The sequence below is a fragment of the Gouania willdenowi genome, chromosome 6 (genome assembly GCF_900634775.1).
Source record: "Gouania willdenowi chromosome 6, fGouWil2.1, whole genome shotgun sequence".
Taxonomy (NCBI): Eukaryota; Metazoa; Chordata; class Actinopteri; order Blenniiformes; family Gobiesocidae; genus Gouania; species Gouania willdenowi.
Window position 1 is genome coordinate 27,924,227 of NC_041049.1, and position 16,357 is coordinate 27,940,583.

Genomic DNA, 16,357 nt, shown 5'->3' on the forward strand with positions numbered 1-16,357 from the left:
CAAAACCCAATCTTGTAATTAAATCTGAAACATGTTTGTGTGATTACGTTTAAAAAAAAAAGAAAGGGAAAAAAAGATCATAATAACAAGAATAATTAAAGGTCCAGTATTATGCTATTTGTCACTCATTTCCATTTGTTCTAAAAACCCCAACAACATAGTATTTGAGGTTTATTTCCCCAAACTCGCCTGTTTTCTGGAGTTTTAGCCTCTGAAAAGTCATTTTCTGAGTAATTCTAAAAATGGGCTGTTTTGTTTACTTATGCATATTCATGAGTGCTCAGGGAGGGGCTTAAATGCAGAGAACACATTTTGTGTATGTAGCTTTACATATATGACAATATAGTATAACATGTATTCTATATATAAACCGCAGTGTTTGTTATGGCTGTAAGGTAGGTTGAGAGGGAGGAGCTCACATTCTTATAGGGTGGGAGGAGCCAGGATTGTCAGGAAGAGGAGTTTCTGTTACATCAAGTAGCGAGAAAAATCCAACTTTTGAAGCTGACTTTTTATAAAATGTGGAACTTTTTCAACTTTGGCCCTCTGAATAAGGCTAAAGGGATGTACAGTATATCACTGTAGCAAAAACATTATAAAATGATTTTTTGGTGACTATATAGGCCCCTCCCACTGATCACAGCCTGTTTTTAATTCATCATCAACCTGCTCCCATCTTATAAGGTTCATCCAACAGTATTTTGAGGTCAACACGACATATCGTCTTTTCACTAGAGCTGTTAGCGTTGAACGCCACTAAAAGTGGTGCCATCTGAGAACGCAAGGCCTGATGGGTAATTTTTACATTGAGTCTTGTTTAGGGCTGGACAGTCAACATGTGTATCAAATATGAAGCAGTTTGAACTTTGTATTTGAGAGTTATATGCATTTTCCTATTTTGGTGTGCTATAGTTACTAACAGTGAACATGACCGTAAATGGCGCCAGTCAAAAATGCAAGGCATGATGGGAAATGTTTCAAGGCAGTCATGAATACGCTTGGGCAACTGTCATTTGTGTGAAATTTGAAGCTGATCAAATTTTGTGTGTTAGAGTTATGGGGATTTTGAAATTGTGGCGTGGTAATTAGCATTGCAACTTTGCAGCGGCGCCACGACCAAACCGTTAGAGACAAAATTCCTTTGATGATTTTTCATCTTCACTGGGTCATAAGTATAGTCGAGTTTGAAGTGAATCGGATGAAGCACCTCAGACTAATTCGTCCAAATGCGTTTCCAGGGCAAAACCATAGCTATCATTTACTAAATATCTACCTCCACAGTAGTCTAGTTCTCTCTAGAGGGATTTATATTTGTACTTTTTTTTATTATTGCAAATAAATGTCACTTTTATAAAATATTACTACTACAATACAATATTTTGAATTATTAGTAATAATTACAATTATTTTATTACATTAGTAATATTCCTTCAATAAAATTACCACTATGCTGGTTATAAACTATTTAGCACTCTGCTGGTGACAGCAAGTGAGAGAACTGCTAGTGTAATACAAAAATACACACACACACACCTATTCATAGTGTCCAATCAGTTGTTAGTCAGTTTAACTGCTTCTCTTTAACCTGAAGTTGAGGAGAACACACACACACACACACACACACACACACACACACACACACACACACACACACACACACACACACTCGTCCTCTCTCTCATTCTTAGGACTGCAACAGGAAGAAAAGGTCTGTCTCCCTTCCCAATCTCTCTCTCTCTCTCTCTCTCTCTCTCTCTATATATATATATATATATATATATATATAGAGAGAGAGAGAGAGATAATAAACAACAATAATAGATTTTTATAATAAATTGGTTTCTCTTGACAGATCAGGATTCACCATGTCTGAGGGGTAAGTACGATGTATCTAACTATAACGTCCTAACATGGAAAACTCTCTAACGTCTCCACTCCCACGCTCTTCTCATCCTGACGGTTTCCTTCACAGCCCGGTAAGTTTACACTGAACATTTTCTCCTCATGCCACTTATGGTTTTCAGAATAATTCTCTCACTCCTGTAACGGCCTGCTTAACATTTAAGTTTCAACATAACCTTATTTTGAGAAATTGTCAGCAGTATTATTGTAAGAAGGGAAGTCTGATACAAACGTTTTACAGACATGTTTAGCCTTAACCAACTTAAGCTTCCATCACAGATCTCCAGCCCATGTGTTTGTGCAAGTTTAGCACACAGAGAAACTAAAGTCACTGTAAAACTATCACACACGTTTACATAATTTTCCATGAATAATTACTGTTAGCATAGTGGAACATACGCTGCTAACTATTAGCCACATTATCTTAAGTCAGACATGGGCAACTGGCAGCCTGGGGGCCACATGAGGCCCTCAGTTTCATTTTGTGCAGTCCCAAAAGTTAACAAACAAGATGATTTCAAAAACACACAAAATTACAGAAAAATACAAATTAGGACAACAAAAAAAAATACACAAAATAACTGCAAAAATACACAATTTTTCACAAAACACACAAGAAAAACATACAAAATGACTCTAAAAACACACAAAGCCTTTGTTGTCGCCTGCATTACAGTAATGCTGAGATTGGTCATTATTCTAATTGCTGACATTAATGTTGATCATGTGGTCCTCGCTGTGTTAAAAGTTGCTCGTCTCTGCCTTTGGTTGTATTAGCTTAATGCTAACCTATAATGGGAAATTCCTTTGACAGGTGCTGAGTTAACTGGGATGGGACACGTACAACAATCATTCTAACTTCTAATGAAGAAAACACAGTACTGATGCATTATGGGAAATCATAAGTGAACACCTCATACTGCAGAAACACGGACTATGTAAACAGCTCCATGAACCTTTACTACAAAGCTGGATTTCCTCTTATCACATTAACTTCTGGGATGTATTCTGTGTGTGCAGATTGTGAATAACCAAAACCAATTTTACATTTACTTGACTATTTTACATTTTCATTATTATATCGACCATAAAATCAGACATCCTTAATATTGATTACATTATTATTTCACAGCCTGCCCTCACAAAAGACCCTATCATCAATTAATGCCAATAAGGCATCAATTGATTGAGTCCGAATTATTATTATTATTGGTATTGCTACAGTTATCATTAGGACGTTAATAGCATACAGGGACATTATGTTTAAAATTTACATTTTTGATAAAAAACACATCCCTGCTCTAACCTTTGTTTTATTTCTTTAATAGAAAAAGTCCAAAACGTCAGCGTCACGCAGACTCAACCTGAAGGTTGCTCTCCTCCATAACATAAAACGCTATTTCTTTTTCATACAATAAAGTGAATGGAAGCTGCTGAGGATTCTGTAAAATGCTGTGGATGTGTGTGATGTATGGATGCAGACGAAGTTGCTGAAGGTAGCGGCGCTGATGTTTGAGAAGGAGAAAGAGGAGAAGAAGAAGGAGAGGGAAAACACTCTGAAGGAGAAAGTCCCTGCTCTGCAGATGTCTGGTCTATCCCTCACAGACCTCCAGGTACAGACATGTCTACACTGGGTCTGTTTTACAGTAATACATAATAATAATGACTAAATCAATCCTAATTTAGGATTAGATATTTTTATCTGATCCACTACAAAAATACAAGGATGGATTTCTCAGAGATTCAATTAAAAAAAGCATCCCTTCACAATAAAAGTCCTGGGTACACTGTGCTCAGAATCTGTGCAAAGAGCTTAATCAGAAGATCGACTTGACTGACGACGAGCGATACGACGTCGAAGTAAAGGTGCTGAAGAACGACAAAGAGGTGAGTGTGATCATCTGACATACATCAGTCTCACAGCAGTGACTCTACTTTGGGCTAATAAGTATTCAGGAGTTATTAATGGACAGAAGAACATTTAAAGGAATAGGTGGCTTTGTGTGGCGTGACTTATGAAGGACTACAACATCTCTCAGATAGAGAACCTGTCCATGAAGATCTGTGAGCTGAAAGGAAAGATGAAGAGACCCAACCTAAAGAGGGTAAAGATCTCTGCCGATGCCATGCTGGGAGCTCTGCTGGGGTCAAAGGTCAAAGAGTCCGTGGACTTCAAGGCCAACCTGAAGACTGTGAAGAAGGAGGATGAGAAGGTGAGGACAAACTCTGCTGTGAAGCTCATCCAGGTTTCACGGCTTGGTGTATATGTGTGTGTGTGTTTAGAAAGAAGAGGTGACTGACTGGAGAAAGAACGTGGAGGCGATGTCGGGGATGGATGGCAGGAAGAAGATGTTTAACTCCGGACAGTAGTGAAACCACAGGAACCCTGTAGGCTCCCAGACTGTGTGTGTGTGTGTGTGTGTATGTGTGTGTGTGTGTGTGTGTGTGTGTGTGTGTGTGTGTGTGTGTGCGTGTGTGTGTGTGTGTGTGTGTGTGTGTGTGTGTGTGTGTGTGTGTGTGTGTGTGTGTGGTGTGTGTGTGTGTGTGTGTGTGCGTGTGTGTGTGTGTGTGTTAAATATCTGGAGCATTCTTCTTTTAACCAAAGGCTGAGAATAAAACCAAAGACAAACTGCTACTGCTGCTCATTATTGATGATCCATGATGTAAAGACAAAGCTCTGAGAAAGTGATGGAGGTAGAGAATCAAACAAAGTCCATTCAAATAAAACTCCAAAAGACTCCATGTCACCATCCATACACACTACACAGGAAACACAAGCACAGCATTGCACAAACATTTGTCCACATGAGCTCAGAGACACAGGTCCCACTAAAACACCCACCACAGACAATGACAATCCCAAGGGAAGCAGCACAAGTGACGGGAATTACCAAAGCACAAACAAATCAAAAGAAAAAAAAGCAACGGACGAGCCCCCCTTTGTCGCAGCCCCACAATAAAGCCAGGACTGGTATGGGACTACTGGGTTTGTGCGTTTACAACAAGCCTCGATCCCTGTCTGGACACAAAGGGGGCACCATGAACCTATAGTCAAAACAGGAGTTATGAATCAAAATTTAAAGCAGCACTTCTATATTTTTAACCTAGTCAGCTATTGTAATCTTCATAGTGGCCTTCTAGTCGAGAAGGAAACACTCAAGCCAATTGCATGTTGAGTTATCTGTCCCACGTGACACTGCTCAACCAATCAGGTTCATACATTGCCGTCGTTAAGCATTGTGAGTTAGAGCACGAGAAAGCAAAAAAACTAAAAGAATGATCGCAGTATAGAGAAAAAGAAACAGATGTCACACATTTACTGACCAACATCGTGTCCACGAATGTACCCAGAGTTTCTTAGATTTGAGATCATTTTTGTCATTTTTGGTGCATTATGCACCCTTATACGTATATATACATATCATAATTTAAAATGGCTGGACAAGCTAGAGCTCAGTTCTCATTATAAACTGAAATTAAAGGGAAAGAAAGTCAGCCTCTAAAACTGTTAAATTAAGATTTGTTTATGTGTAAAGTTAGTTCAGATTGGAAAAACAAAAAAACAAAAACATGCACAATTTTAACTTTTAATCTATTTTTTTCTCTTAATTTGAAACATAGCCATATTTTTATTTTGTGAATTGTGCTCATAGTAATATGGAAATATTCAGTTCTATTACGTGACAATAACAATTGGCAAGAAAACCCCAATTGGAATTGTACAGAAGTCAGTTATTGATAACACGTAGATGCTGATATAACTACAAGGCTCCTTAAATATAAACTACACATTATGATTAGATTTTCCGATTCTCCGGGGCTTTGCATCAATACATTTTTGCTTACTGGACCATGTTGAATTTAATTTGAATACCCATAGTTTATAAGATAAGATAAGAAGGTAAGAAGTCCTTTATTCGTCCCATAAAGGGGAAATTTGCAGACAAATAAGAATATATATACATAGGCCTGTACACAGTACAGATAGAAGAGGGGAAAACATGTTGCAAGAAAGTACATTGCACAATAAAAACAATAAAAACAAAATATATATATACATATACACACTAAACTAGCTGACTGTTGTCAGTTGATTGGCTGCCAATGTTCTAGTTGTAAACTCAGACAGCTGCAGGCAGGAAGGAGCGGCGGAATCTCTCCTTCACACAGCGTAGGTGTAAAAGTCTGCCAGTGCACTGAAAGAGTGCAGTGCTGTCAGAGTGTCCTGAAGGGGGTTGTCAGGGTTGTCCAGCATGTCCCCCACTGTGTCTATGGAGTCCAGGAAGCAACTCAGAGCAGAGCTGGCCCTCCTCACCAGATTGTCTAGCCTCTTTTTGTCTGGGACAGAAACTCCTTCAACCCAGCAGACCACTCCATAGAAAATTAGACGCAACCACTGAGTCGTGATAAAGTTCTTCAGGAGTGTCCCCTATGCTCCGAAGGACCTCAGCCTCCAGAGCAGGAAGAGTCTTCTCTAGCCTTTCTTATGGAGAGCATCTGTGTTGACGCTCCAGTCCAGTTTATTGTTAATGTGGACACCCAGGTATTTGCAGGTCGAGACCCTCTCAACTTCCTTTCCCTGGATGTTCAGCAGTGGAGGTGGAGGGTGACGGCACTGGCTAAAATCCACCACCAGCTCCTTGGCTTTCCCAATGTTGATCAGGAGGTGATTTTGCTCACAAAGCTCTGCATCAGTTCTCAGATGACTCTGTGATCGTCGCCTCATCACTGACGGAGACGATCACAGAGTCATCTGAGAATTTATGCAGGTGACAGATAGGGGTGCTGTATCCGAAGTCCGCTGTGCATAATGTAAACAGGAAAGGAGCCAGAACAGTTCCCTGTGGTGCCCTGGTGCTGCGGAGAAGCATGTTAGACACACAGTCCTGTGCTCTGAAATACTCATTAAAGGTCCCATGTCATGCTATTTTTCACCCATCTCCATTTGTTCTAAGAACCTTAAAAACATAGTATTTGAGGTTTATTTTCCCAAACTCTCCTGTTTTCCAGCCTCTGAAAAGTCACTTTCTGAGCAACTCTACACAAACAGGCTGATTTGCGACCTACTTATGCCCCAGGCGTGTCTATAGATGGGACACTGACTTCCTCCTCCCCGCACGGTGACATAGGGCCAGAGGACGGCCCGCCCTCCTCCCACCCAATCCGTAGCCGAGCTCATGCTGCTTTATAAACATGAGACAGAGCGTGGGGGCGGGGTGTTTGCCGGTACATCCATAAACTGGAGAAAATACAGAGAGCTTCCTGGAGGCGTGGCTTCTCCAGCTCAGAGCTGCCTCAAATTCGTCATCAAAGTGGGAACGCGTCATCAAATTGGAGCGAGGTGTTTGGGCTCACCCTGCAGTAAGAAAGGAGCAAATCACCCTCTAACTAACGATCTAGGGAATCAATGAAAAAAAAACACTTTGGGCATGTGTATGAAGCCTAAATAGCACTTTATGATGTTTAAAGCACAGAAAAGTTAATTTAGCATAACATGGGCCCTTTTACATAAAAAGGCCTAACACAGCAGTGTGAGTTTATCTTGTGTAACGATGACAAACAAAACCCGAGGAACCACTGCAGTGCCATGGCAACCAAGACCAGTCTGCTGCAGATAAAGGTTTACTGATGATGAACACAGGAGAGGTGGACTACACTAGTGTTTCCCAACCATCTTTGTCCCATGAACCCTTTATCCTTTATGTCATATTATGTGTTGTTTATTTGCGTCAGCAGGCTCATCTGAACCCTTTGCTTTGTTTAGTCCTGCATTAACCTCATATTTCAGCATCTTATTCATCTATTTATTATGTTTTGGCCATCATAGTTTTTGAACTTCAAATTTTAATGTATTTTAAAGAGTTGTGTCACAATTCATTAACAAAGGATGAGGAAAATGTCTGTCTGCATGTAAGAATGTATCCTATAATGTTAGAAAGTACATTTCCATGTACCCCTTGATATGTGTGATTCGAACACACATACTGTACTTACATTAAACACACACGCACACGCACACACACGCACCAATATTTGGCAGTGTTTTTTATCTGTAGTGTGACTGTGGTTTCCTACCTTGAGCTGCTGTAACAGCTGAGTTTCTTCCTTGGGGATCAATAGAGGAGATCTGATCTTACCTTTAAACACATACAAACAACATAAACACAAGATAAACAATAATACTAATAATAACATAACAACAATGACAGACTCCCTTCTTTACAGAGAGTGAGAACATTTCCTTCAGTGTAAAATTCCAACCAACTCATCTGGATGTGTTTCAAAGATCAGGTGATCAGGTGAATGGATGGCATTGAGTAGTTTGAACCCTCAGTATTTGCAAAGCTTCAGGTTAACAGTTAAAAATAATCCTAGGTCAGCACTACTCTAGTTGAATTAACACACACGCACGCACGCACACACACACACGCTCAAACACACACACCTGTCCTCTCTCCTCTATCTCCCAAACAATAAAAGACACAAATCAATCTGTGACAGACAATAAAAACCCACGAGGCCATGGTCAGGTGGTAGTGTGGGTCCAGGCTTCCTGTCCCTTAGTGTCCCTGAAGAGGACATGGAACCCCAAGCTGCTCCTGATGGAGTGAAGCTCAGTGCCCATCAGGTTCCTAGAGCAGGAAGAAGCTCAACATTTAGAGGGAATATGACACGGCCGCTGCATTACATTTACAGGAGAGTTGGTTTTTGCTATCAAAGTCATTTATAGTGATGGGTTAGAACGTTAGGGGGCGGAGCTGCTGCCCTGAGGTCAGAGGTCACCTAAGGTTATCCTCCTTCACCTCCAGCAGCTCAAACAAAGACTGGAAGCTTTTATTGCCTCGTGATGAGCAGCAGCAAATGTCAGCCCTGCTATTTTAGTGTTTATCACACACACACACACACACACACACACACACACACACACACACACACACACACACACACACACACACACACACACACACACACACACACACACACACACACACACACACCATCCACAGAGGCTCTGCGTCTCCAGCAGGTAAGACTTAAACTCTGTGCACTGGCTTTGTCTAGAATTATTAATGGGTTTACTAGGATTATTAAGGCTTTACTTGAATGTGTAATGTTTACCTTGGATGTGTGATGGTTTAACTGGGATGTGAAATTGTTTAACTGGGATGTGTGATGGTTTTACTGGGATTTAACTGGGATGTGTAATGGTTTAACTTGGATATGTGATGGTTTAACTGGGATGTAACTGGGATGTGTGATGGTTTAACTGGGATATATAATGGTTTAACTGGGATGTAACTGGGATGTGTAATGGTTTAAGTGGGATTTAACTGGGATGTGTAATGCTTTAAGTCAAATGTGTAGCGGTGTAACTGGGATGTGTGATGGTTTAACTGGGATATATAATGGTTTAACTGGGAAGAGTAATGGTTTAAGTGAGATGTGTAGCGCAGTTTAACTGGAATGTTTACTGGCTTAACTGGGATGTGTAACAGTTTAACTGGGATGTGTGGTCCAGCATGTCTGAGGATTATCTGCTCGTTCACCTTCTGGTGGCCTCTGCTCTCACAGGGAAGCTGTGTGTGTCTAACGTGTACTTTGTGTGTTTACAGCTGTAACGTTGTACCATGGGTGATGCGTGAGTATTCATTAGTTGTTGAAGTTTGTGATACGGTGTTTGTTATGAGCAATGTTTGTTATAAGGTCACCTCTGCTCTTTGTTGTGTGTCTCCTCTTTAAATGCTGCACAGACCTGTGAGTATCACACGCACGCACACGCACACACACACACGCACACGCACACATGCACACACACACACACACACACACAGATCGTTTATACGTTATATATATATATAGTCCTTATAATACAATAGAATAAAGTTTATTGTTATATGCGCATGCCAAAAAAGAACAGGTACAACAGAATTATTGTTCATGTTCCAGAGTCAGATACATTTAAAATAATAATAAAAAAAAAAAAAAAAAATAATAATAATAATAATAATAATAATAACATTCTAATTTCTCACATATTACTGTGTGTGTGTTGCAGAAGAAGTCAAAGATCTCATCCTCTCGGAGGCTGGGTTTGAAGGTAACCTGTTTTTAATGTGTGTTTATTTGTTTATGTATTGACTGTGGGATGAATAAAGCTCTACCCAATCTTATTTTATTTTATCTAATCTAATCTGTATGTTCAGATTATTTTTAACATTATGAGATCTTTTCTATCTGTGTTGAAATTCCATGTGTGACCTAAGGCTGGATTCCACACTGATCTTTTGGACTCAAAATCAGGGATTCTAAAAATCAGGAACTTAACTAAATTCTAAATTGTGCAGATAAAGTTCAAGGTGAGTAAAACATGTTGACGTAGTTTAGGAGCATCCATTGGCTCTGAAAGGTAAGATTGTTTCTGTCTGTGTGAGACTGTGGAATCTTCTAGATCACGTGTCAAACTTGAGGCCTGAGGTAAATGATCATCTACTTTAGTTGTAAATATCTCAGTCCCTCCAAATACACAAAGTCAATGAAACTCCACAATGTGGCTTACAGTTTTTTCATGGTTACAAAATATGATGGCAGTCAATTTGAAACTCAAATTGTTGAAAAAACCCTCAATTTTTCCAAAATTCTGCAATTTTCTTTAAATTATTCCACCAAATTTCCCAAAATTAAATACAAATTAGTCACAAAATCAAGGAAATTTAAGTGAACATCCAGCAGGGACTGATATCTGTCACTTATTGCTTGGATATTTTTGGCGTCTTACATACTTTACAATTAATTAATAAATGGAAATAATAAATAATGTTGAAGTTGTTTATTTTCCCAGCTAAAATCTGCAGCCCACTTCAGATCAAAGTGCCCCGTATTTGTCCTCTGAATAAAAATGTGTTTGTCAGTCAGCTATAAAGAGTTAGAGTGCAGAGCTCATACTTTGTGCATCATTTGGAAAGGATTAACATGTTTTATAAGCAGTCCTGCATCTCAAGTTAAACTTAAAGGTTTGGGGATGATGTGTGGGCTGAACATGCATTTTTCTTTCCATTGATGACCAGTTTTTCTGCTTGTTTGATAAACAGATGTTTATTTCTCTGAAAAGCTGCACTGAAATGTTGTGGATGAAATTCTACCTGATAATCTCTTATGTTGAGTGATCCTCATTGTTAGCGACAACACAGTTTAAGGCAGTGGTTCCCAACCTCTTTTGGATCGTGACTAGGGATGTAACGATTAATCGTAAGGCAGTTAAAAATCGATTCATAGGTATCACAGTTGATATCGATTTTCTGAAAATTGAATCGCAGTACTTTTTTTAACCAGCAGAGGGTAGGCACAAGTGTAGGCGGCGGGCGGAGTCTGCTAATACTTTCTTTCTGGCTGCCTTCTACTCTTAAATATGTTAATAAATGATTCATTACTCCTTAAGCACCGAAAGAATATCTGTAATATTACTTGAATATCTGTAAAAGTCACGTTTTTCTATTAGCTCTGTCTGCTAGCATAGCTTATCTTCTTCACTGCAAGAATTTCTGCATGCCAACCGACCACTGTGTTACCAGCGCCCTCTGCTGGTCCAAACAAATATGACGTAAATCAGTGTAATCACGGTTTTTTATTTTTTTTTTAAGTCCAATTGTTAAGGCACAAAATACATTTTCAGTTGCACTTTTAAAAGAAAGAGAACAATTATGCAGTTTTGCATTGTTTATTATAGAACCAGAATTTAAATTAATAGGCTTCATTTTAATTTCTATTATTCCTTTATTTATTTCATTCAAGATTTATTTTTAGTTAAATTGCATTGTTTTGAATTGTTTATCAAGGAATTCTTTTGACAATGAAAAATAAAAGGAAAATTGTACAGTATTTTCTAGTTTTTTTTCCCAAAAAAAAAAATTTTTTTACAGTCCCATTTTGTAAAATAAATAGTGAGAGAATCGTATCGTGAACCCAGTATCGTGAATCGAATCGTATCGGGAGTTGAGTGAATCGTTACATCCCTAATCGTGACCCATTGTGATATCAAGAATGTTTGGCAACCTTAAAGACATTTTTACTAAAGAATTAGTTTTTGATCATGTTTGTTATACTGTATTACAAATACAGAGTAGCCAGGATTAGTGACAATTACAGTAATTATTATTAACTAGATGTATATTTATCAATGGATTACAGTTGTTTAAGATTGTGTTAATAATAATCAAAACATTTAAAAAAAAATGCCTTTTTTTTTTTTTTTTTTTTTTAATCAATCACACATTTCAGGTGTCCCCATTTAAACTCCAGGTGACCCCACTAGTGGTCCTGACCACAACGTTGAAAAGAACTGTTTAAGCAAACTAGAAAAGATTATCTTAGATAACTTTGACTAAAAGGATAAGTGTGTGTTTGTGTGTGAGTTTATAAATGGACCAATAAATTAGAGATCAGTGTGTTTAACAATGGTGTATAATACAAAGGAAGTGTATTTGTAGATCCGCCTGCTGGCTGTGGCGGCTCAGATGCTGGAGGAGGAGAAGGAGGAGCAGAAGGTGGAGAAAGAAGCTGCTCTGAAGGAGAGAGTTCCTCCAGTCAGTGTGTCCAGTCTGACTCTGCAGGAGCTGCAGGTCAGAGGTCACTACAGTGTGTCTGTGCTGTCAGTGGTGGGGTCAGTAAGTCTGTCGTTCCCTTACCTTCTCAATGACTTTTGCTGTGTGTAAGGACCTGTGCAAAGACCTGCATCAGAAGGTGGACGTGGTGGACGAGGAGCGCTATGACATCGACCTTAAAGTTTACAAGAACGAAAAGGAGGTGAGAAACAAACAGGGAGCCACTGCCCTCTAGTGGGAGAACATGTCAGCACAGCAAAAACGGTTTAGTGTGTGTGTGTGTGTGTATACAATAACTTGAAAAGTTATGATCGGATTTTGATGAAATTTTCAGGAAATGTTGATCATGCTCAAGGAACAGCTGATTAAATTTTGGTGATGTTCTGACAACCAAAAGAACATTTATAGATATATGTCCCATTCATTTTCCTATCCACACTGTGGAACTCCTGTTAAACATTGTTTTAGAACGCTGATGATGTCATCGGTGTATGGTCATGTACACACACACAACCATACTTCCGAAAACCGTTTTTGTCTACGAACAGTGTCTCCTTGGAGATGTACGGATCTGATCGTTCGTTTTTGAAAGTCTGCGCTAAACGAGCGCGGGTTCATTTGTTTGTTGGTGTCAGATTGACAACATGAAACTGAAGATCATAGAGATCCAGAGTAAGTTTAAGAAGCCAAACCTTAGGAGGGTGAAGATCTCTGCTGAGGCCATGCTGAGCGTCCTGCTGGGCTCCAAACACTCACAGTCCATCGACTTCAAGGCCAACCTGAAGACTGTGAAAAAGGAGGAGGAGAAGGTACACACACACACACACACGCACACACACACACACACACACACACACACACACACACACACACACACACACACACACACACACACACACACACACACACACACACACACACACACACACACACACACACACACAGGTGTGTCATTAACAGTCATTATTAGTTCGGACTGTTCGGAGTATCGTGGGTGAGTAAATAAGTTCATACTTCTTTGTTTCTGAAACACAATGAAAACTGTTTCATTCTTCTGAAAACAAATGTATTCGTTTATGAAGTAGTGTTGTTGATAGATCCTATCCAACTCCAAGGGCCTGTACTACAAATCTGGATAAGTATATCCGGGATATCCCTCTGTCAGCTGGCTTCACTGCTGACATTCTCTGTTGGTGAGATCCTGCACTAGGAAGCAGGATATCAACACGTTCATTTAAGCAAAGTGATTTCAGCCTGGCGACGTGCGCGATCTAGTGTCAGGGGTGGAGATTGCAGCGTCAGACCAATCTCAATCACGGAGAAACTGTGTAAAGGATCTTACGTTACGATTGAGGAATAATTTTTTATAAATAGATTTTCTGTTTGTTTATTCACTTTGTTATTTTATAACTATGTATGGATATATGTTGTTTTGTTTATACTGTATACATATTTAAAAACCTGGGACTGTTGTAATGTCATATTATATTTGTACTGTCTGTTCCTAATAAGAATTTAAATTACAAAAAAAAATCAAAAATAATATATATATATATATATATATATATATATATATATATATATATATATATATGTATATGTATATATATATATATATATACTGTAGACATATAGACCAAATACATCACTGTTGCTGCAGAAAAAGCAGGAAGAAACGAATGCAGACATAAACACAGTTTATGCATACAAGCGTGAGATTATACAATGTTAATCCACTGAATGATAAATGGAACGCGCTCTTATATATTTCACGTTATTACAGCACAGACATGTTTCTATTCAGGTAGACCTCCTCAATGTATCACACACAGACTGGGATGAGAGCACATTGTTCTACTGTAGTATGTTCCTGCATCAGCGTACAGCATCAGCCTCATCATGTATGAATGAATGAGTTGATCCATCTGCGATACAGAGACTGCCCGACACAGGCTTCATCAGCTGACTGTAGATCAGTCCATCAGATCTAAATCTATATCTTTTCCATTGGATGTCAGGAAGCAGCTGTCAAATCCTCATACCAACCAGGATCTCAGGTCATTTTCCAAGAGAACTGATTGGTCAGAAGGCGGGACTTTTGTACACGCTCAGATCTTATCCAGAATAAAACGTACTCCCGACCAGATTACGTGTTCATCCTAAATTACCACAGTGATTTAGCCTGGTAAGCAGTTAGCCCGTGTCGTAGTACCCCACACACCGAAGTTAGCACGATAAGAGGGAATCCAACTTCATAGTACAGGACCCAATTGTTTCAATTTTGGCATATTTTGTTGTAAAAATGCAAGATCTATTGATTGAAACATGTCTTTTACGTCCAAATAAACCACCACTGTTGGCCCCGCCCCTCCTATAAAAACTAGCACCTGTGCACTCTGCTATCTGTGGTGAGCAGGATGGATTGAGAGAATTGTGAATAGAGAGGTGTAGTGAATGTTGAATAGGTAGTTACCATGGCATAGATTGTTCTTTAGATATTTTATAGCATAGACTGGGGGTGTCTTAATTGACCCAAGAGCCCCACCCTTAATCAAATCATGTCAGCTAAAACCTCAGGGTGTAGTTAGGTTTTTAAAGGGTCTATGACCACATGTCTCTTGTTGTCTGTTGGTGTGTGATGAGTGCGGCTTTGCTTTTTGCAGTTATTTTCACTTCCTCTTAGGGCTGGGAGATATAATCAAAATTCAAGGATATTTTTTATTTTGGAGATAGAGAAAATTATAATATTGCCTATATAGAGATATATATTTTTATAGCTTATTTCACATTAAAATACTTTGTTTAGGAGTCGCTGCTTTCACTACTTATCTGAAAAACATGAAAAGCACAGTTCGATGGATTACTATTAATCCAGACCTTTCCCTAAACAAGCCACGCTACAGAACACACTCACACGTGCTGTCCCTTAGAGGGGACTAAAGTGGCACACATTGTGCAGCTGTTTGTTCATAAATGTGTCTGTGTGGCATTTTGCATAAGGACATTGAACCCAGAATTGTCTTTCTGCTAAGACTTTATTCAAAATAAATTATCGAGATTTATATCGTATATTGCCATTTTGAGATAAAAATATCGAGATTTGAGTTTTGGTCCATATCGCCCAGTACTCCATTTCTCTAATTATCCCTGGGCTGCAAAATGTCTGCCTTTTTGGTTCATTCATTTTTAAATTCTCTCAAATTAAAAATATTGTTGAGTTGAGCCTCACCGGCTCAGTCACCAGGTAACATGAACGCCAGCTGGTGCACAGCATTACCAGTTCCTACAGTCAGTAATCAACGCCTGGAGTATGACCCTGCAGTAGAGACCTTATGTGTGTGTGCAGAAAGAAGAGGTGACCGACTGGAGAAAGAACGTGGAGGCCATGTCTGGGATGGATGGCAGGAAGAAGATGTTTGACGCCTCTGGAAACTGAAGGAGCTGAGAATATGACCAAAGGAGAACAAATAAACTCATCAATAAATCTACTGATGTGATTGTTAATGCAATAACAGTACAACAAGAGAGCGTATGAGTTAGGTGAAATCAGCTTAAGATAAATTAACATAAAATAAGCCTTGTGTGTATTCGTGTGCTCTCCTTCCTCCTGCAGCCTGCTGGTGGCAGCATTCTAACTTTTAGATGCAGAACTAAGCTCCTATAGCACCTATAGTATCTAATAAGCATATATAAACATACAATGTACACATATGAAAATCTATAAGCACATAAAGCTGCAGTTTGTGTCTGATCTCGTCTGTCTGATAATAAACATGATTCAACAGTCTGAGGTGAACAACCTTGATCTGTGATGTTTTCACACTGAGTGCTCCACAAGGCCAGGACCACACACACAC

At 39.2% G+C, this 16,357-nt stretch overlaps 2 protein-coding genes across 4 annotated transcripts; both read left to right on the top strand.

Moving 5' to 3' along the window:
* The first annotated feature begins 333 nt into the window (after positions 1-333).
* LOC114464338 (troponin I, slow skeletal muscle-like) lies at positions 334-4,372 on the top strand. Of its 3 annotated transcripts, none has more exons than XM_028448408.1 (8): positions 337-1,708; positions 1,858-1,876; positions 1,973-1,976; positions 3,231-3,272; positions 3,384-3,515; positions 3,700-3,789; positions 3,942-4,115; positions 4,186-4,372. In XM_028448408.1, exons 2-8 carry the CDS (start codon positions 1,866-1,868, stop codon positions 4,270-4,272), a joined length of 540 nt encoding a protein of 179 aa, XP_028304209.1. In that variant the 5' UTR covers positions 337-1,708; positions 1,858-1,865; the 3' UTR covers positions 4,273-4,372. The 3 variants fall into 3 exon arrangements, with proteins under 3 accessions (XP_028304207.1, XP_028304209.1, XP_028304208.1); XM_028448407.1 differs by having other exon boundaries at positions 531-1,708; positions 1,853-1,876; XM_028448406.1 differs by having other exon boundaries at positions 334-1,708; positions 1,853-1,976.
* Positions 4,373-8,889: 4,517 nt separating this feature from the next.
* Positions 8,890-16,161, top strand: LOC114464339 (troponin I, slow skeletal muscle-like). The gene is made up of 8 exons (XM_028448410.1): positions 8,890-8,929; positions 9,516-9,541; positions 9,654-9,657; positions 9,959-10,000; positions 12,387-12,518; positions 12,613-12,702; positions 13,136-13,309; positions 15,847-16,161. The coding sequence occupies exons 2-8, from the start codon at positions 9,531-9,533 to the stop codon at positions 15,934-15,936; spliced, it is 543 nt and encodes a 180-aa protein (XP_028304211.1). The 5' UTR covers positions 8,890-8,929; positions 9,516-9,530; the 3' UTR covers positions 15,937-16,161.
* Positions 16,162-16,357: the final 196 nt, after the last annotated feature.

Bases quoted from the DNA above. Each gene is read 5' to 3' on its own strand.
- LOC114464338 (XM_028448406.1), top strand. From the start codon at position 1,911: ATGGAAAACTCTCTAACGTCTCCACTCCCACGCTCTTCTCATCCTGAC. The intron at 1,977-3,230 runs GTAAGTTTACAC...TTTCTTTAATAG, and splicing joins ACGGTTTCCTTCACAGCCCG to AAAAAGTCCAAAACGTCAGC. The intron at 4,116-4,185 runs GTGAGGACAAAC...GTGTGTGTTTAG, and splicing joins TGAAGAAGGAGGATGAGAAG to AAAGAAGAGGTGACTGACTG.
- LOC114464339 (XM_028448410.1), top strand. The intron at 12,703-13,135 runs GTGAGAAACAAA...TGTTGGTGTCAG, and splicing joins TTTACAAGAACGAAAAGGAG to ATTGACAACATGAAACTGAA. The intron at 13,310-15,846 runs GTACACACACAC...GTGTGTGTGCAG, and splicing joins TGAAAAAGGAGGAGGAGAAG to AAAGAAGAGGTGACCGACTG.